This window comes from Gorilla gorilla, chromosome 3 (genome assembly GCF_029281585.2).
Source record: "Gorilla gorilla gorilla isolate KB3781 chromosome 3, NHGRI_mGorGor1-v2.1_pri, whole genome shotgun sequence".
In the NCBI taxonomy this organism is placed as follows: domain Eukaryota; kingdom Metazoa; phylum Chordata; class Mammalia; order Primates; family Hominidae; genus Gorilla; species Gorilla gorilla.
In genome coordinates this window covers 70,416,111-70,437,315 of record NC_073227.2, presented here as the reverse complement: position 1 = coordinate 70,437,315, position 21,205 = coordinate 70,416,111, and the positions used below count along the sequence as shown (strand labels likewise).

Here is a 21,205-nt window from a genome sequence, read left to right as displayed (position 1 = left end):
GAAAACTAGTCAGGCATGATGATCCACATCTATAATCTCAGCTATATGGCAGGCTGAGGTAGGAGGATCACTTGAGCCCAGGAGTTCAGGTCCAGCCTTGTCAACCTAATGAGATCCTGTCTCAAAAAAAAAAAAAAAAAAGAAACCATATAAAGAATTAGATTTTGCTCTGGCACTGCTGAACATAGCATAGTGACACCTTAAGGCACCAGAAAGTACTGTTCAGATTGGCTAGCTAGTAGCTCCAGCATGATCCCTGTTTGCCGCTTTAATGTCCAGCCTTGTTTTTTCATATTCCCTTGAGCTTCAGGTAGCCAAGGCTAGAAAGATATACCTGTCACTGATGAAGATATACCAGTCACTGATGTGACAAGATTTTTGCCTTGAAGCTTGGCAGGGATAATGTCAGTTGACACATCTTTTTGCTGTTTTAAAGATATTTTTAGGTTTTAGTTTTATTCTTTAACATTCTGTTTCATCCTATGATCTTTCTTCACCTTTCACATCAACTTCTAATTTGAGTATAGACTGTTTTGCAAAATTAGCTCTCATATTGATCTAATAGATATTATAGAGAGAGAAGTTTTAGATAAAAGAAATGCCTAATGACCTAAAAAGAGTTCAAATTCTTATATTACATCTGTTCCCTAAACTTTACCCTTTTATTCATTCATCTGATTGTTAGTGTTATGATGTATACCTTTCATTCTGAGCACTCACAAAGCCAGTGATTAAGTAATTCAGCTTGATAATTAGTTTTAACTTTTCAGTGGTTTTAAAGCCCCACTCATATAATTTTTTGTTAGATATAGTATAAAATTATTTAGTCAGTGGAGAATCCTTTCAGCAGTTTTCAGGGAATACAAGATTGTTGACATCTAAATCTGCAGCTGCATTCTAATAAATTGCCACTTTATTTACTTGAATTATATTTTCTCAGGAAACCAAAACTTGCAAATTTAGTCTTTTAAATTTAAGTGTACCAGCTTCATAAACTTAAAAAAAAAAAAAATTTAAAGTGTAGGGGGGTTACACGTAGATATTTCTACCTGAATATTTGAGTAAAAACAATACATTAAAAATAAAGTTTTTTTTCTCTCATATAATTTCTCAAACAGGTGACCAACTAAACATGTGTTTGCACTTCTTGTTACTTGATGCTCATGGTTCTTTGCATGTGTCTTTTAAACTAGAGCTTTAACTTCCTCTTGTGCATGGTTTGTGCAAATTGCAGTTTATTAACTTGTCTTTGTCTTTGATGCTTGCAACCTAATCCATCACAGCTACACTGCCTCGAAAAGAAAGTGCTGTCAAACAGGAAACAGAGAGTGAGTATGCTTAGTGTATTAGTAGGTATTCTCAATGCATGTTTGTTTAATGTCTAGAAATTAGTTGTCTTGAAAAAAGGTAACACCAAAAATTTTGATTGCTCTGAATTGCCAGGTATTGGTGAAAGAAAGCCAACATGATGGTAGTGATATGGCTGTATCCAAGAAATATATGATATAGTTAAAATTACTTGACGAGTAGTAGAACATTGTGTCAGAAATTTGTGAAAAGACTTAACCATTATACTTCTATTTTCAGGCTGTTTAGAAGCTATAAAAAATCTTATATAGATATGGTCGGATTTTACATAATGAAGCCAAAGTTTATCTTTAATGTACCTATTCTGTCTTCATTTGTTTTTTCTGACCATTAGCAAATAGTACAAGTTAACTGAGAGATATTCAGGAAGGATGTTTTTAAAATATATTAGTTATCGTTTATGTTTAATTCTGAATAAAAATATCACATTTTCTTCTAAAAATCAAATCCTTTAATTCCTTGGTGTATGTGAGCTATTGCCAGCTATATGTTCTCATTTTTCCTCATGGCTATGACGGATACCAAAATTTTACCTAAACACAGATGTCCCATATTAATATGATTAGTGATGTATGTATTACATTTCAGTTGTATTTTAAATATAACGAGTTTTCAGGGTGTTTTTTGTGTTCATTTTATTTAGTTTTTAAAGGACTATAATCAGTTCACTTACTGGAAAAGCATTTTCAGAGTTTGGAACATACTAAGTTGAATCATATGTAATTGACTTTTTTTGGTAAGGCAAAATGATCAAGTATGGGCAGTTTCATGTGGTTCAACCTAATATATTGATTTATTGTGGAGGTAACATTGAGATGCAGCAGTTTTCTTCTGAAGTATAACAAAGTCATGCTGGCTAATATGCTAACGTGGTCCTCACTGACCTTCATCCATATTCCTGTCCTTTTGAATGGAAAAGAAACCCTCATCTACTTTAGTCTAGCGATATCACCAGGCGACTTTATGAAATGGGCAGATTATAGACAATATGCTCTTTAAGGTCCCTTTCAGTCCCGTTCTATGGATCTGTGTAGTTTCGCTTCTTTTTTCAATATGCTCAGGATTAGGACACCAATGTTAATGGAAGATAAGGAAACTATACCACCTATCCCTTATAGAAGATTTGTGCACTAACTAATATGAGCCCTGGAAGATCAAGCCAGTAGAAGATAGAAGATCTATCCCTGCTTTATACTTTGGATCATTTATTTGTGAAGATCACAACTTTCAAAGTTTTATTATTTCTTAGGTCTTCATGGAAGTTCGGGGAAATTAACTGGATCTACATCTAGTCTAAATAAGCTCAGTGTTCAGAGTTCAGGGAATCGCAGATCTCAGTCATCTTCCCTGTTGGATATGGGAAACATGTCTGCCTCTGATCTCGATGTTGCCGACAGGACCAAATTTGATAAGGTAAACTAAAATAACAAGTACTTCTTAAACATTAACATTAGTTTTCTTTTCTAACAGCAGTTTGTGATTGCTCTAAGTGTGTTCAAGGATTTGGGTTCTTCTGGCTCTCTTAAGCATTAACCATGTCTTACTTTCCAACTGAATCGAATCTGGGAAAAAAAAAAAAAACTAGTCAAAGGACAAGTAAAATGTGAATTATCAATGAAATGGCATAAAAGTTTTATTAAAATTTGTTATAAATCATAAAATGCTTGTATCTCAAATCTAAGTTGTTTGGGCACCTAAAAAGTAAGAGGAAATAAAAGCTTTTGTGATGCTGGCCTTTCTCTGTACTAAATTAAATAAGTTTTTTTGTTTGTTTGCTTTTGAAATGGAGTCTTGCTCTGTCACCCAGGCTGGAATGCAGTGGCACAGTCTCAGCTCACTGCAACCTCCACCTTCTGGGTTCAAGCAGTTCTTCTGCCTCCCTCCCAAGTAGCTGGGATTACAGGTGCCTGCCACCACACCCAGCTAATTTTTGTATTTTTAGTGGAGATGGGGTTTCACCATGCTGGCCAGGCTGGTTTCGAACTCCTGAGCTCAAGTAATCTGCCCGCTTTGGCCTCCCAAAGTGCTGGGATTACAGGCATGAGACATCATGCCTGGCCATAAATAAGTTTTAAAAGTTGATCTTTGTGCTCCTCTTTCCAGATGTGAAGTGTATAACTGTGAGTTTTATTTTAGGTTTATTTTGTGGCCTTGTTATACCTTGCTAATACCATTGTCCTGTAGATCTTGGAAGAGTTTGTTTTTGGGATTCCATTGAGATTATAAATTCATAGATTAGTGAGATTATGGATCCATGGTCTATGCAGAAAAGAAAATTAAATGTGGAGTGTTATTTTAAGCATTTGGTGCAGTTCTTTCATTATAGGATCACTTTGGTTTTCTTCAGATCTTTGAACAGGTACTAAGTGAACTGGAGCCCCTATGTCTCGCAGAACAGGACTTCATAAGTAAATTTTTCAAACTACAGCAACATCAAAGTATGCCTGGAACTATGGTATGGCTCACAGTGTATTTTGGATAGTATTTATGATCTGTAATATAATTAGCTTAATTAATATGTGGTCACAATTTTATTATCGGAAGAGAAAAGGAAAGAATTTATCATGTAAGGATTTTTTTATGATGTAAGGATTTAGGATGTAAGGAATTTTTGTAATACCACAAGATGATAAAAACAGTGACAGATGAAGTTTGGGCATCTAATTTAATATTTCAGAATATTACAAGCCTAAATATTCTCTAAATTAGTGGGGGGAGGAATGTCTGAGTTTACTTTGCAAAGAACATTATTTAAAAGGCTAGTTTAACATTTTAGTAGTCATCAAGACAAATATAATGTTTTAAAATGATGTTTGAGTGTACACACTTTGGTATACCAAATAACAATAATGATAAATAAAAGAAAATGAGGCCTCAGATTTGCCTTCCTTGTGGCTTTGTTACTAACTAGCCATGAGATCTTAAGCCAGTTATTCGATCCCCAGCTTTCCTCTTCTGTAAAGTAGATATCATAGTGCCTATTCAGCATGCCTTTCTGGTAGCATACATATAAGAGAATAAGATGAGAGAGTTTCTTGAGTATTTTGAAGAACTTAAAAACAGTGCAAATAAAGTGTTTTTTAAATTATCATCTCAAAATTGTATGCCACAGACAACCAACTTATAAAAGCAGTCATAAATGAGAAATGGATTATGATAAATGGTTTAGAGTGTTCATTGTTATGGTAGTAATGGTGACAAATTTGTTTATTTGTTGGCTTCTGTAAGAATTTTGTATGGCATTTTTTTAATGCTGAAGTTTTATTAGAATAATTGATGAGATTTCCTTAATTTTTTAAATTCTCTTTTGAAAGTTGTGTTTGGACGTTTTCTACTTTTGTGGTTGTTGTCAAGCTGCCCCCATTCCCACACCTTGCGTTCAGCTTCCTGTACCTCCCTACTTCCCCTCAGGTGCACACACAAATACAACTTCTCACCCCACAAAAGTTCTTGGATAAAACCTAAGAAGAGTATCTCATGAACATTCTTAAACAGCATACTAAATTATATAGCTAGCTTTATCATAATGCTACCTTTAAAAATCATTATTTTTCATAATGTATTCTTTCCTAGGAATTTTAAGACTGAGCAGGCTTTTGCTATATAAATACTAGTCAAATTGTTGGTCTTTTATTATGTAAAGTGCCTGAATAATTTTTGCAGGCTGAAGCAGAGGACCTGGATGGAGGAACATTATCACGGCAACATAATTGTGGCACACCACTGCCTGTTTCATCTGAGTATGTCTTTGTTACTATCATTGTTTATTTTGGAAAAAATAAACTTTAAAATGTGGAGTGCTGCTCATTGAGGGGTCTAGATGTTTCTCAGTAGCCTGACAGCACTCACAGTACCAGCATGTGTGTCCATTGTCTTATCAAACGTTTTACTGATTTAAAATAGGTCCTATTTTATGGCTCTTCAACTCTTCCTTGCTCCAGGACTTACAGAAGATGAAGTCAGTCTGTTGTTTGCTGGTAGGGGGAAGCCTTTGAATTGTAGTGTATTTCTTAGAAATCACAAAGCACATTTCATGACCCAGCTTTACAAATTAAAACTAATTCAAATGATAAAACCCGTCAGTAAAATATTTTTATATCAAAAACTACTATAATCATATTTAGACATTTTTATTTGTTTTTTGTTGTTGTTATTTTCTGAGACGGAGTCTCCCTCTGCTGCCCAGGCTGGAATGCAATGGCGCCATCTCAGCTCACTGCAACTGCACTTCACCTCCCGGGTTCAAGCGATTCTCCTGACTCAGCCTCCCAAGTAGCTGGGATTACAGACATGCACCACCACGTCTGGCTAATTTTTGTACTTTTGGTAGAGACAGGGTTTTACCATGTTGGCCAAGCTGGTCTTGAACTCCTGACCTCAGGTGACCTGCGCACCTTGGCCTCTCAAAGTGCTGGGATTACAGGCGTGAGCCACCACGCCTGGCTATTTAGACATTTTTAATTGAAATTTAATTATGGTATTTTTGTCCTTTTGTATATACCCAGTAGATTAAAGTTAAAGGTGAATTCACCTGAAGCTTGTTATAATTTTATACTTCTTGTCTGTTTTATGAACAGGAAAGATATGATCCGCCAAATGATGATTAAAATATTTCGCTGCATTGAGCCAGAGCTGAACAACCTAATTGCATTAGGAGACAAAATTGATAGCTTTAACTCTCTTTATATGTTAGTCAAAATGAGTCATCATGTGTGGACTGCACAAAATGTGGACCCTGCTTCTTTCCTAAGTACTACATTGGGAAATGTTTTGGTGACTGTCAAAAGGAACTTTGACAAATGCATCGTAAGTTTTCTTTTTTAAAAAAATACCTTAGCATCCTAGTCATTGCAAAATATAGGTAAATGTATTTAAATCGAGGGATTTCCAGCTTTCTGTTGGGGAATCTGTTGTTTATGTCCCTCAAAGCAGGGCATGGCAACAATCTACATGAACAGAGTTAGTTGGGTGGCACTATGCCAGCTAGTTTCCATTCCACACTGTGAATCTTGGCAAGTTCTGGAGGAAGTGGCATAGTGGCACCAGTTGCTTAAGAGATCCACTGGAGGCCAGACGCAGTGACTCACACCTGTAATGCCGGCACTTTGGAAGGCCGAGGTGGGCAGATCACCTGAGGTCAGGAGTTTGAGACCAGCCTGGAGAACATGGCGAAACCCCATCTCTACTAAAAATACAAAAATTAGCCGGGCGTGGTAGCACATGCCTATAATCCCAACTACTCGGGAGGCTGAGGCAGGAAAATTGCTTGAACCTGTGAGGTGGAGGTTGCAGTGAGCCAAGATTGCACCAGTGCTCTTCAGCCTGGGTGACAAGAGTGAAGACTGTGTCAAAAAAAAAAAAAAAAATCCACCAAATCACTGACATCTCAGTTTATTAGTCAATCAGCATTGATTTAATGAAACAATTGAAACTATCATTTGGGTTTATTGTTATTGTTCTTCTTTTAATACATTCTAGTAAGAAAACTAATTTGATTATTTTAATTATTTAATTTATTTTAATAGTTTAGTAGCTTTAATAATTGTATTTTATTTTAGGAATAAATTGTTATAACTGAGCAATTATCATTTTCCTCCTAATAGAAAAAAATTTGACAACTTTCTTACTATCTGTTACTTTTTTTTTTTTTTTTTTGAGATGGAGTCTCGTTCTTGTTGCCCAGGCTGGAGTGCAACAGTGCAATCTCGGCTCACCGCAACCTCTGCCTCCTGGGTTCAAGTGATTCTCCTGCCTCAGCCTCCCGAGTAGCTGGGATTGCAGGCATGCGCCACCACGCCCTGCTAGTTTTGTATTTTTAGTAGAGATGGGGTTTTTCCATGTTGGTCAGGCTGGTCTCAAACTCCCAACCTCAGGTGATCTGCCTGCCTCAGCCTCCCAAAGTGCTGGGATTACAGGCAAGAGACACCGGCCATCTATCCATTACATTTTTTATACTTGTATGTATGAATTGGGCTAGGCCAGGTTAAAAAGTGCTTCATGAACACTTCTCAAGGCATGGCACTAGAGAAGGTAATCTAGACAAAGATATAAATTCACATTTTCTCATAAGTTGCATATATATATATATAAAGGACATAGGTTTGCCACTAAAGAAGAGGGTGGTTTCTTCTGCCTGTCATCCTTCTGTATATCTTATTTTAATAATGTCTTATTTTTGATAAGATCTTATCTCTCATTTATGAACACTGGTCAATAAGATCAATAGACAGCATTTATAAATGAGTGCTTACTGTGTACCAGGCACAAGTCTGGGCACTTTGCACACATTATGTCATCTAATCTTAAACCCAGCCCGTCAATAAGGTAGATTGTTTGAGAGGTGAAGTTACTTTCCCCAGGTCCACAGTTAAAAACTATGGATCTTGTATTCAAACCCAGAAAGTCTGGTTCTAGTACCTGCAATCTTACCACTACCTTTTCTACTGCATCTGTTTTTCACCTCACAGTTACCAATACTGATGAAGTAGAACATTAGTACAGATAATATGAAATAACTGACTATACTCTTAGGGTTTTCTTATACTAATGTCAGAAGCCTAGAGATAATTATTTTTCTAATCCATGTGTCATATGGTTTTCGAGTTACACTCCCCAAATCTCAACACAATGAAATGTTAGGTAGAAGCTGAAATAATACAAAAGTATTTGGCAGTGTAATCATTCCTACTGAGTAGATTTAGATCCCTTCAGAATCATAGAACCATAATTGAATCCGTGGATCGTTTTGAGCCTAGGATTCTGTCTGCATGTAACATTTCTTTTGCGTTTTGTCATATCATGCACAAGCAGTTTGTGGAACTAAGGCTAAGTGACTAATAAATATATGGAAAATTAAATAATGCAAATCCATATGGAAATGCCTATCCTCCCTCTTTGTTTCTGTGCTCTGAAAATAGAGAGTTTGTCTATCCAGACAGAAATTTTAGACTGATGAAAATTGGAAATGACTGTGGTTCTCAAACTTGACCACGTGGCCACCAACCAGAAGTTACCCGGAGGGATCCTATAGGTGCTCTGGAATCTTCTCTCCTGTAACCTAAAATCAGTAATTGCCTTGTACTCATCTTTCATAAATGGTAGAAATGTGTGTTGACTGTTTTTACTTTGTACAGAGACTTGAAGTTCACGGCCTTGATTGTATTTTGTTTTGTTTCATTTTATTTTTTGAGACAGTCTTGCTCTGTCACCCAGGCTGGAGTGCAGTGGCGCAATCTTGGCTCACTGCAACCTCTGCCTCCCAGGTTCAAGCAATTCTCATTCCTCAGCCTCCCAAGTAGCTGGGATTACAGGCATGCACGACCCCACCCAGCTAATTTTTTTTTGTATTTTTTGTAGAGACGAAAATGGCCAGGCTGGTCTTGAACTCTTGGCCTCAAGCGATCCACCCACCTTGGCCTCCCAAAGTGCTGGGATTACAGGCATGAGCCACCGTCCCCAGCTTATAGTTGGTTTTAAATAATCTGTATTATTTTGATTTTCTTAAACTTATTGTAAAATGGTTTTATTATCTATAGAATTAGTTTTTCTTAGTTATCCTTGTTGTGATTCATCTTCAATTAGTAAGCATCCAAAGTGTTCTAGGTACCACATAATATCCTGCCTCTATGATATCTATGTATATATCTATATCTCCATCTATATATTTTGTTATGATTATATGTAGTTTTAAAGTTGCTTGGTTATTTATCTTGCTTGCTCTCTGCCTAACTTTAGAGTAACCAAATAAGGCAAATGGAAGAAGTAAAGATCTCAAAGAAGAGTAAAGTCGGAATTCTTCCATTTGTTGCTGAATTTGAAGAATTTGCTGGACTTGCAGAATCAATCTTCAAAAATGCTGAGCGTCGTGGAGACCTGGATAAAGCATACACCAAACTTATCAGAGGAGTATTTGTTAATGGTAAGCTTTTGTTATGTTCTAAGGAATTGTTATAGCTATTGTTTTTATTTCTGGTAACTAAGAAATCGGGAGCAGATAGGTTCATTATTTTGTATATCTTACAGTCTTTTTTAGGTTTTCTAACATTAAAGATTTCTTGAATTTGAAAAATAAAACCTATTTGTATTCATTATGAACCACTTACATTTTAGGGTTTATGTGGGCTTATGACTATGCAAAATTGAAAATCTTTTTTTTTTTTTAAGATGGGCCTCACTCTGTTGCCCAGGCTGGAGTGCGGTGGCATGATCTTGGCTCACTGCAACCTCCACCTCCCAGGCTCAAACGACCCTCCCAAGTAGCTGGGACTACAGGTGCACCCTACCATGCCCTGCTAATTTTTTGTAGAAAATCGTTTTTTAAACACAAAAACATGACTTCCAGATTACATTTGCACGTGGTCTTCTAGAGATGATGGGCTGTGATGTGTGTGTAACCTTAAGCAAATCAATTCACTTATTTAGGCCTCAGTTTTTCATTTCTATTGTACAAGGAAATTAGTACTAAAATACAAGAGAAATTAGTGCTGAAATACTGTAATTCACTTTCTTCCTGTGTCAGATCCCACAATTAAGTTACAGAAAAGTCTGGACATGTCATTTCATCTGAAATAAATGATCTGATTGCATATATTCAGGAATTGTAAAAGCTAAAAAATTGATAGAAAATGGAATCATTTCACCAATTGTTGCCCAGGTTGGAGTGCAGTGGCATAATCTCGGCTCACTGCAACCTTCACCTCCCGAGTTCAAGCAATTCTGCTGCCTCAGCCTCCTAAGTAGCTGGGATTATAGGCAGGCGTCATCACGCCTGGCTAATTTTTGTATTTTTAATAGATACGGGGTTTCACCATGTTGGCCAGACTTGTCTCAAACTCTTGACCTCAAGTGATCTGCCTGCCTTGGCCTCCCAAAGTGCTGGGATTACAGGCATGAGCCACCGTGTCCAGCCTTGATTTTTTCTTTTAAAATTCAAAGTAGCTTTGCTTTATCTGATTCTAAAGTAATGTGGCTAGGCACAGTGGCCCACACCTGTAATCGCAGCACTTTGGAAGGACCAGTTGGGGGATCGCTTGAGCCTAGGAGTTCAAGACCAGCCTGGGCATCATAGTGAGGCCTTGTCTGTACAAAAAAAATTTAAAAAATTAGCCAGACATGGTGGTGTCCCCCTGAGTTTCAGCTACACTGGAGGCTGAGGCAGGAGAATCATTTGAGCTCAGGAGGTCAAGGCTGCAGTGAGCCTTGTTCATGCTACTGCACTCTAGCCTGGATGACAAAGCCAGACCCTGTCTTAAAAATAAATAATAAATGAATGAATGAATTCATTATTCGTTCTTTATAAATCTTTATAAACTAAAACTTATAAAACTTAAGAACAGACAGATATTCCTTTAATTGGATAAAAAATCTATCTCAGGCCTAAAGCTTACATGATACTTAACTGCAACAGTAGAGATATTCCCTCTGAAATGAATTTAAAGCAGAAATATTGTTAGATCCTTTATTATTTAGCATTGTTATTGAAGTGCTAGCCAGTACAAGACCTGAAACATAAATAACTATTTATCCCCAAAAATCAGTGAATAGAATTTTCAAATCAAGAAGAAAGTAAAGATCATTTTTAATCTTATTGTACAGAGATAATGTTAAATTTTTATTCTTCCAAACTTTTAAATTCCCTGTCCCTCTCTTCTATATATGGGCATATTGTGTGTGTGCTTTCTTTAATATAAAAGTGTTGTCATACCTGACACACTATTTTTGAAGCTGCTGGACTCTATATAATCTTAGTATCTTTCTTAGTTAGTTAATATAGATAAACATAATCATTTTTAACAATTGCATAGTCATCCATATGTCATTATCCATTTACCAAATCTTCTATTAATAAACATTTAGGATTTTTTTAGTTTATTTATCTTTGTATACTTGTCAAATAATTTCTTTAGGGTAAATTACTAGAAATGGAATTACTGGGTCAAAAGATTTATGTATCTCAAGTCTTTTCCCAAATTGTGATACAGAAAGCTTATGTCAGTTTAGTGCTATGAGCAGTTGCATTACAGCCGTACCAATGCTGGGTATTACTAGGTATTACCAATCTTTTTATTCTTTGTCAACCTGATAGGCTATAAATTATCTCACTATTTTATTTTGCATTTCATTGATTTTGTGTATGGTGTCTTGTCTTTACATGAATTTTCAAATTTTATGTCCAATTTATTCATCTTTCTCCTTAACAGTCTTCTAAATTTTGGGCCATTGTTAGCAAGGTCACACTATTGCAAAATTATTATTTTTCTATTAGTTATATTTTCTTTAGTACTTATGATTGTATTAATTTATTTGTTTGCTTTTTACATTTTAAATAATTTAGCAATTTAGAATTTGACTGCAAGATGTAAAGTAGGAACTTAAATTTCATATATTAAAATGGTCCAGCCGGTTGTCCTAACACATTTTGAATAATTCATCATTTCTCCATTGATTTGAAAAGCTACTTTTATTATATACTGAATTTCCATATACACATGGGACTGTTTTAGGATGACTTTTTATTATGATTAGGTAGATCTGAAGACTCCCATTACAATATATTGTATTAAGTCCAGAAATGTGCTTAATTCTTAAACTTACAAATGAAAAAAAATTAATAATATAAATGTTTATAGCTAAATATGGTCATACTCAGAGATGTTATTTTATTTTTTCTGTTTTGGTTTTAGTGGAGAAAGTAGCAAATGAAAGCCAGAAGACCCCCAGGGATGTGGTTATGATGGAAAACTTTCACCATATTTTTGCAACTCTTTCTCGATTGAAAATCTCATGTCTAGAAGCAGAAAAAAAAGAAGCCAAACAAAAATACACAGATCACCTTCAGTCTTATGTCATTTACTCTTTAGGACAACCTCTTGAAAAACTAAATGTAAATATATTTTCATTCAGTATTTTTCCTACTTTTGAACCTATACACATAAGTTTGCATATGAATAACCTGCAGACATTTATCTTAAATTTTCTCATGTGTTGGTGCACAGGGGACTCAGTTATTGAAGCTGCCAGTGCGCCAGACACTGCTAGATGCTATATGTTTTATTTCTTCTTTCTGTACATTATTTTTATACATTATTTATCTACTATATTTTAATGATAATTTTACTAATATTATTCTATTATGCATTATTTCTTTTAATTCTTATAAACAATGATGTGTAAGCTAAGATAATATTATCTCCATTTCACAAATGAAGAAACTGAAAGTAAAAAAACTTGCCTGACATCATAATAGCTTATAAATTACAAAGCTGGGGAATGAACCTAGATTAGGCTTTGCCGTTACTCTTTCCCATTTCTTACTTTATAAATGACCAAGTTTACAATGTCTAGGTGGAAATTTCAAAAATATTATTAAGATAAAAGAAAAACCAAAAATTACTTTCTACATTGCCTTTTACTTTTCTTTCCCTTCTTTTTCTTTCCTTACTTGAGTCATTTCCCAGAGTAAGTCTGTTAATTAAAGTTAAGAAATGATGATTTTAGGGAACTTTACAACATAGTGAAAGCTTAAATGAACCTTTTAAACTAACTTTGTCTACAATATAGTTATCTTTTATAAGCTCTTAACTTGAAATTAGAGTAAAATAGCGCGGTGACTCACACCTGTAATCCCAGCACTTTGGGAGGCCAAGGCAGGCGGATCACGAGGTCAGAAGATCGAGACCATCCTAGCTAACAAGGTGAAACCCCGTCTTTACTAAAAATATAAAAAAAATTAACTGGGCGTGGTGGCACGTGCCTGTAGTCCTAGCTACTCGGGAGGCTGAGGCAGGAGAATCACTTGAACCCAGGAGGCGGTTGTTGCAATGAGTGGAGATCACACCACTGCACTCCAGCCTGGGCGACAGAGCAAGACTCAGTCTCAAAACAAAACAAAACAAAAAGAACATGTATCTGCTGTCAGCAATTCAAAGAAATACTTGAAAGACATTTAATCAAATGCAGAACTAATTCCTTATAAAACTGAAGAACAGACAAATATTCCTTTAACTGGATAAAAGATCTGTCTCAGGCCTAAAGCTTACATGATACTTAACTGCAATGTTAGAGACATTCCCTCTGAAATCAATTTAAAGCAGAAATATTGTTAGATCCTTTATTATTTAGCATTGTTGTTGAAGCGCTAGCCAGTTCAACAAGACCTGAAACATAAATAAGAGATATGGAAAACAGAGACAAGATTATCACCACCTGTATATGATATGTTGAAATTACTGGTGTTGGTCAAGTGACAAAATTTAAAGCAAATATACTGAAAAACAATGTATTTCCTGTCTACCAATTAAGAGCTTATGTAAAAACAAAATTTTTAAAGCACTAAGAATAACTTCTCAAAGAATGATAATTTAATGAATAAATAATCACTAAGAAAATTTTAGAAAAAAGTAATGAGAGGGAATGGGGTTTGTCAGCATTAATTCTTTGTATCGTGCTCAAATACAGTTATGCCCGTCAATAAAAGTATATATATAAAAGAAGACCTGGGAATAATAGTTATAATAATATAACAGAGTCAGTATATTTAATATAAAAGATCTTACTAAAATCAATAAGAAAAGCACTAAGACCCCAATTTATAAATAGGGCAAGGGGCTGAATCACTACTAAACATACGAAAGCAGGTTAACCTTATTTATAGCCAAAAAATTATAAAATAAAATGACAAACTTTTTTTACTCTGGCAACTATTGTTTTAAATTGTCATAATGCTTATGATGGTATAGTGAAGTAGCAACCTCATACACTGTTGACAGAAATATAAATTGGTTGGGCTTTCCTAGGAAGCAGTTTGTATATATACTGAAGAATCTTTCAAATACTTAAAGTTATGCTCTTCAACAGAGTAATTATAGTCCTGGAAATTTAATCAGTAAGGTGGGTAAATACTTATATACAAAAAAAAATTATGACAAATATATTTATAGTAGATTTTCTAAAGTCTCACTAAATTTGCCAAGTCCAAAAAAAGAAGGGGGAGTGGGATGTTAAATATCTAGTACTAGAGGAATGAATAATAATTGTGGTTCAGTCATTGTATGAAATATTATGCAGCCATTAAAATTTATATTTAGGAAAAAACAATATTAAATGTAAAGTGGGACATGAAATTTTAATCTCACATATGTATTCACACATCAAAAGATTACAAGGAACTCTACAGTATTAACAATGCTCATCTCAGAAGTATGTTAATAAGTGATTGTTATTTTATTGTTTATACTTTCACACACTGATTTTTGCATGGTGATTATACACTACTTTGTAATCAGATTTTTTTTAATGTAAATAATAATAAAAGCAGGTCTTAGCCATTGTTTCTTTTCATTTCCTTGAAGCATTTCTTTGAAGGTGTTGAAGCTCGCGTGGCACAGGGCATAAGGGAGGAGGAAGTAAGTTACCAACTTGCATTTAACAAACAAGAACTTCGTAAAGTCATTAAGGAGTACCCTGGAAAGGAAGTAAAAAAAGGTCTAGATAACCTCTACAAGAAAGTTGATAAACATTTATGTGAAGAAGAGAACTTACTTCAGGTATGCTTAGTTCTTTTGACCATCTGACTTAAAGATCCTTATATATATTGCTTTTCTTTAAATAATTTTCTAGAAATGCTACAGATCTAGAGCAGGAGGAGAGTTCCATTAGACTACAGACCAGATTAATGAATTGTGAGGAAGAAAGGAATACTGTTTATATAAGCATATATGGCTATTTCTGCTTATTTCATATTTCTGCTTTATTATGGTGAGGCATTAAGTTTGTTTTTCTTTGGTTGGTTGGTTGGTTGGTTGGTTGGTTGGTTGAGTGGTTGGAATTAGAAATGGGTTCATAATCTGGCTCCAGATTAAGCTGTGTGACTTTGGGAAGTTACTTAACCTCTCTGAGCCTTAGTTTCCTTATTTGATAAGTGGAAACAATACCTCTCTTGTACAGTAGCCACTGTATTGGGCAACATAGCAAGACCTTGTCTCTACTAAAAATTAAAAAAAATTAGCTGGGCATGGTGGCACGTGCCTGTAGTCCCAGCTACTCGGGAAGCTGAGGCAGGAGGATCACTTGAGCCCAGGAGATTGAGGCTCCAGTGAACTATGATCCTACCACTGCACTCCAGCCAAGGCAACAGAGTGAGGCCGTGTCTCAATTAAAAAAAAAAAAAAGAAAGAAAGAAAGAAAATCAGCTTAGAGAGGTGGAGTAATAGGACCAAGCTCTCTTAACTAATGGGTAGTGGCGCCAGATTTAAAGCCCAAATTAGGCCATTATTCTTTATAAACCATACTGAAAGGCCCAGATATGAGTGAGAGTAATTCTGATTTCAACATCATGGAAGACTTCCTGAGGGATATTGCATTGTTTGTTTTAACCTCTGAAAGTCAGATGTACTTGAACAGGCAAAGTGGGGTTGGAGGGAGTAGCATTCTAGAAAGAAATAATATGAGCTAAACGATGAAAAGTAAAAAGCATAACACTGCTTAGGGAATAGCGATTGGTCTTAAGTTGGCAGGAATTTAGGATTTATGAGATTTAGGATTTACAAGAAAAAATCTTGGAAGAATACATTCCCTCAGCTGTCAAATAGGGAAGATGATCATAATACCCACCCTCACCAGGTCATCATGAGACTTAATACTATAATATATTCATAAAGTGCTTTGTACTGTGCTGATAAAGAGTAAACTTCAATTAATGTAATCTATTTAAGCCATTATGTCAATGTGTGTATCACATGGTGTCTTGGTAGTTGTCTACATATTAGCCTCCACTGTTAGATTGTAAATCACATGATTGCAGATAATGGGTCTGAGTCATTTTGCTCTCCTCCAAGGCATCAAGCAATGTTTTGCATCAACAATTTTAGATAAAGAAAATTTTAAATGTTATACGAAATGAAATTAAAGCATTATATTTTATGTAATCACTAGTCTTAGTTCTATACATAATTGTGCATATCCACATCTGTGTTGCATATTGGAGTATATAAGATAATAGCTAAAATGTCATGAGTGCTTACTTGTGTCAAACGCAGTTCTAAGCACTTTATGTACATTTCTTATTTAATTCTCACAGCATTATGAGGAAGGTCTTATTTTCTTGGTTTATAGATGAGGAACTTGAGGCATAGAGCAGTGATGTCATGTACTGAAGGTCACAAATCTTGTAGGTAAAAGTGACTAGGATTCTGGTTTCAGAATGCATGTTCTTAGCTACTATACTACCCAAATTCTTAGAATATGCCTTGGCATTATTTCTGCATACTAGATTACATATTATTTCCATTCATAGCCTAATGACTTTTTTTTTTTAATAATAGGTGGTGTGGCACTCCATGCAAGATGAATTTATACGCCAGTATAAGCACTTTGAAGGTTTGATAGCTCGCTGTTATCCTGGATCTGGGGTTACAATGGAATTCACTATTCAGGACATTCTGGATTATTGTTCCAGCATTGCACAGTCCCACTAAACCTTGTGAAAGAAGAAAAGATAACTGAATGAAGTATTTGAGTATACCAGACACTATACCAAAATACCAAGCAACTGTTTTGAGAACCCAGACTTAAAATTTTACGTATTATTAAATGTTAGATAAATGGGTAGTACCATACTACAAATATTTAAATGCAAAATTACCAACCTATATAGCAGTTTTATTTGCCCTATAGGTTGCATACTAACTTAAGCATTCATGTCATCATAAAATGCCTTTAGCATTTCTCAATGACTGGATGGGAAATTTTCCTTTATTGCCTAGCTGCTTGTGTTTGAGTGGTTGTCCTGTGAGCAATGCATTTGGAGTTCTTCAGCTTTCACTACTTCTCTGTTGCTTGCTAGTCATGTAACTACTAAAATACTGTACAAAATTGTTTTTTCACACTAACAAATGTGTATATGGAGAAGACGGCTCATGTGATGATCATTTGTGAACTTAGATTTTTGAGGATTATGTGACTAGTAATAAATGTGGAATAAATTTTCAAGAAAGTTGACATTTGATAATATTTTTAGGTCTATTATATGCTGTCTTCTGTATTAAAGCAAGTTCTTACAAAATCCATATACAAAAATTAATTGCAAGTTTTATACCACAAAACACTTAAAAGTTTAATAATAAGTAAAGGAAGCCGGGTGCAGTGGCTCATGCCTGTAATTCCAGCACTCTAGGAGGCCAAGGAGGGAGGACTGATTGAGGCCAGGAATTTGAGACTAGTCTGGGCAACACAGTGAGACCCTGTCTCCATAGAAAAACAGTTTTTTGTGGTGGCACATGCCTATAATCTAAGCCACTTGAGAAGCTGAGGCAGGAGGATTGCCCCAGCCCAAGAGTTTGAGTGAGTTGTGATTGTGCCACTGTACTCCATCCTGGGCAACATAGCAAGATATTGTCACTTAAAAAAAAAAAAAGAAGAAGAAAAATAATAATATTGAAGATGTTTAGTATTTAGGACTAACTCTAACAAAAGATGTGCTATATCCTGAATTGTGGCCCTACTAACATTTTATGTTGATGCCCTAACCCCCCATGTGGCTGTTTTGGAGATAGGGTCTTTAAGGAGACGATTAAGGTTAAATGAGGTCAGAAGAGTAGGAACCCTGATCCAATAGACTCAATGCCCTTGTAAGAAGAGGAAGAGACAGCAGAGCTCACTCTCCCTCTGCCATGGGAGGGCATAATGAGAAGGCAGCTGTCTGCAAACCAGGAAGAGAGCCCTCACCAGAACCTGACCGTGCTGGCACCGTGATCTCAGACTTCCAGCCTCCAAAACTGAGAAAATAGTTTGGCAGCCCAAGCTAATACAAAATGTATAAGACATTTATGGAGAAATTATAACTACTGAAAGATATTAAAGAAGACCAAAATAAGTGAAGAAGTATTTAATGTTTCCAGATAAGAACACATATACTAAAGTAGAAATGGCAGTCCTTTTTGTTTTGTTTTGTTTTGTTTTTTTGAGAGAGACAGGATCTCTCAGCTCTGTTACCCAGGCTGGAGTGCAGTGGTGTGATGATAGCTCACGGCAGCCTGTATCTCCTGGGCTTGAGTGATCCTCCCACCTCAGCCTCCCAAGCAGCTGAGACTACAGATGTGCACCACCACATCTGGCTAATTTTTATTTTTTGTAGGAATGGGGTCTCACTATGTTTCTCAGGCTGATCTCAAACTCCTGGGTTCAAGTGAGCCTTCTGCCTCAGCCTCCCAAAGCACTAGGATTACAGGTGTGAGGCACTGCACCAGCTGGCAGTTATTTTCAAGTTTAAAGATTCAGCACAGTTCCAGTCAAAATCACAACTGTCTTTGTTTGGTTTTGTTTCTGTAGTACTTGACAAGCTGATTCTAAAATTTATATGAAAGATCAAAAAACTAATAGCCAATACTCCCCTTGGAAGCTGGAAGGAGTTTCCTTATCAAGAATTATAATTAAAGCAGCATTTTATTGGTACGAAGATAAACAAATAGATCAGTGGAATGAAACTGAGAGCCCAGAAACAGAACCATAAAAAATGGACTCTTTATTACCCGTGTGGCATGGCAAGTCAGTGGGGAAACGATAGACTTGGAATAAATGGTACTGAGACATTTGGTAGTCCATAAGAGAAAAGGTGAAAATGGAACACCTGTCTCACACCACACACAAAGTGAATTCCACGTGGACTGAATACCTAAATGTGAAAGGTAAAAACTATATAGAACTTTTCAAAGACAGTGTAAGAAAATATCTTTTTTGCCTCAGGACAGAGAAGGATTTTGTTTAAAAAGACACAAAATTGCAAATTGGAAAAAATTAATAGATTTGACTGTATTAAAAATAAGAACTTAATGGTCTTTTGATGAAAGTGAAATAACAATCCACAAATTAAGAGAATATAACTGCAACACGTCACAAAACAATCAGCATCCAAAGCCTATTTTTAAGCTCCCCAAAATCAGTCTAAAAAAAAAAAACCGTAGAACAAAAAAACCCAAAAAACTTACAAAGGCATTTCACAAACGAAGGAAACAGAATGGCTAATAAACATATGAAGTGTTCACCTTTATTTGTTATCAAGGAAATGTGAATTCAAAAGGATGTGAAGCCATCAAAACACAAATGCTTCTACAATCACTTAAACCATCTGACTTTATCTAGTAAAGATGTGTGTCACCTATGACTCAGTAATTCCAGTCTTAGGTGTGTGCCCCGAAGGAATAGATCTTAAAATCCTGTATGTCTCTGCCAGATACCCTCCCCTTCCTTTCCTGCTTTACACATTAGAATAACCTATGTGCTTATAAATACATGTGGTTGGGCCCTAGACATTACATTTCAATTGGTCCAGAGTGGGGCCCAAGCATCTATGATTTTTAAAAGCTTCCCACTAATTCTGGTACTCTAAGGATTGAGAACCACTGCCACAAAGAAACTCATGTATTATGAATTAATATTAGGTTGGTGCAAAAGTCATTGCCATTAAAAGTAATGGCAAAAACTGCAATTACTTTTGCACCAAACTAATACGAAGTCTAATGAAAGTTCCCATCACTACTTTTGTTTGTAATAACAAAAAACTGCCAATAACTGCAAAAAAACTGCAAATAACCCATATGTCCATAATGGTAAAATGGATAGATTGAGGTATATATTCATTCAATAGAATACCAATACAGTAGTGAAAATGAAAGTAAATTTCTGCTATACAAACAATGTACATTAATGACAGGAAAATAATGTCAGATGAAAAAAGTAAATCACAAAATACACGCAGTATGATCCTATTAATATAAAAGTTCAAAAACCTTTAAGATTAAATAATATGTGGTTTGGGATTACAAATGTAAAACTAAAGAAGAGAATGATAAAATTCTGGAGTGACTGGAGGAGCAGGAAAGGAAGGGGATGGTGTCTGGCAGGGACATACAGGATTTTAAAGGGATATTAGAATATTCTTAAACTGGACAGTGCATACACAGATTTTTTGTATCCTGATACTTCATATCCTATATATAGTTTATAATTTTTTTTTTTGAGACAGGGTCTCGCTCTGTCACCCAAGCTGGAGTACAGTGGCACGATCACAACTTGCTGCAGCCTCAACCTCCTGGGCCCAAGCAATCCTCCCACCTCAGCCTCCCAAGTAGCTGTGACTACAGGTGCATGCCACCATGCCCTGCGAATTTTTTTTTTTCTTTTTTTTTAAAGAAGGGGTTTTGCTATGTTGCCCAAGCTGGTCTCAGACTCCTGGCCTCAAGCGATCTGCCCACCTCAGCCTCCCAAAGTGCTGGTGTTACAGGCGTGAGCCATCATGCCCAGTCATAAATCTTATTTTATATCAATTCAACACTTGATTTAAATATTTAAAATCAAATTCATATATGTGGATATGCATATATCTTTACTGATAGATAATGAAACCTAGACATTTATAGATAAGATCTAGGACCAAAGGAGATTTTAGTGGCTTGATCAAGGTCCAAGCCAGGTATTAACAGAGCTGATATTCCACACAACACCAAATTCCCTCTCAAAGTGCCAAACACTTCCTTTTCTCTATTGATATCAGGGATGACACAGATATAAACATATAGCACCTCTAAGGACAAAACACTGTCTGGTATCTTCATTAGCAGGCAATGGTTAATTGTAATGAGGTGATATGGCTCTTACTTAAAAGGTGGTGGAAAACTCCCATCAGTTACAGTTTTATAAACCTTAAAGATCTATACTATTATTTGCTAGAAGTGATAACAAGACAGGAACACAGAACTTTTAAACAAACTGTTGAAAATAATAACTTAGAGAATATTTGTAAATGAGAAAGTACTAAGAAAGTAAAAATAGCTTTTCCAGGAAA

The 21,205-nt window shown here is 35.6% G+C and overlaps 1 protein-coding gene and 1 long non-coding RNA gene across 14 annotated transcripts in view; one reads left to right on the top strand and one right to left on the bottom strand.

The window, feature by feature from the left end:
- Positions 1-17,359, top strand: part of EXOC1 (exocyst complex component 1) — a 51,735-nt gene extending 34,376 nt beyond the window's left edge. For 7 of the 13 annotated variants that reach the window (XM_019025830.4, XM_019025828.4, XM_019025822.4 and 4 more), the window contains 9 exons: positions 1,284-1,328; positions 2,618-2,781; positions 3,716-3,823; positions 5,032-5,108; positions 5,946-6,174; positions 9,103-9,286; positions 12,051-12,250; positions 14,718-14,912; positions 16,689-17,359. In XM_019025830.4, coding sequence (XP_018881375.1) covers positions 1,284-1,328; positions 2,618-2,781; positions 3,716-3,823; positions 5,032-5,108; positions 5,946-6,174; positions 9,103-9,286; positions 12,051-12,250; positions 14,718-14,912; positions 16,689-16,841 — 1,355 coding nt within the window. In that variant the 3' untranslated portion in view covers positions 16,842-17,359. The remainder of the gene's footprint in view (positions 1-1,283; positions 1,329-2,617; positions 2,782-3,715; positions 3,824-5,031; positions 5,109-5,945; positions 6,175-9,102; positions 9,287-12,050; positions 12,251-14,717; positions 14,913-16,688) is intronic. The other 6 variants (XM_019025833.4, XM_019025832.4, XM_055385053.2 and 3 more) reach the window with 1 other exon arrangement.
- The window catches only part of LOC129533134 (uncharacterized), a 47,043-nt gene continuing 40,310 nt past the window's right edge, over positions 14,473-21,205 (bottom strand). Inside the window, exon 4 of the long non-coding RNA XR_008679176.2 lies at positions 14,473-14,829. This is a non-coding gene — a long non-coding RNA (uncharacterized lncRNA). The remainder of the gene's footprint in view (positions 14,830-21,205) is intronic.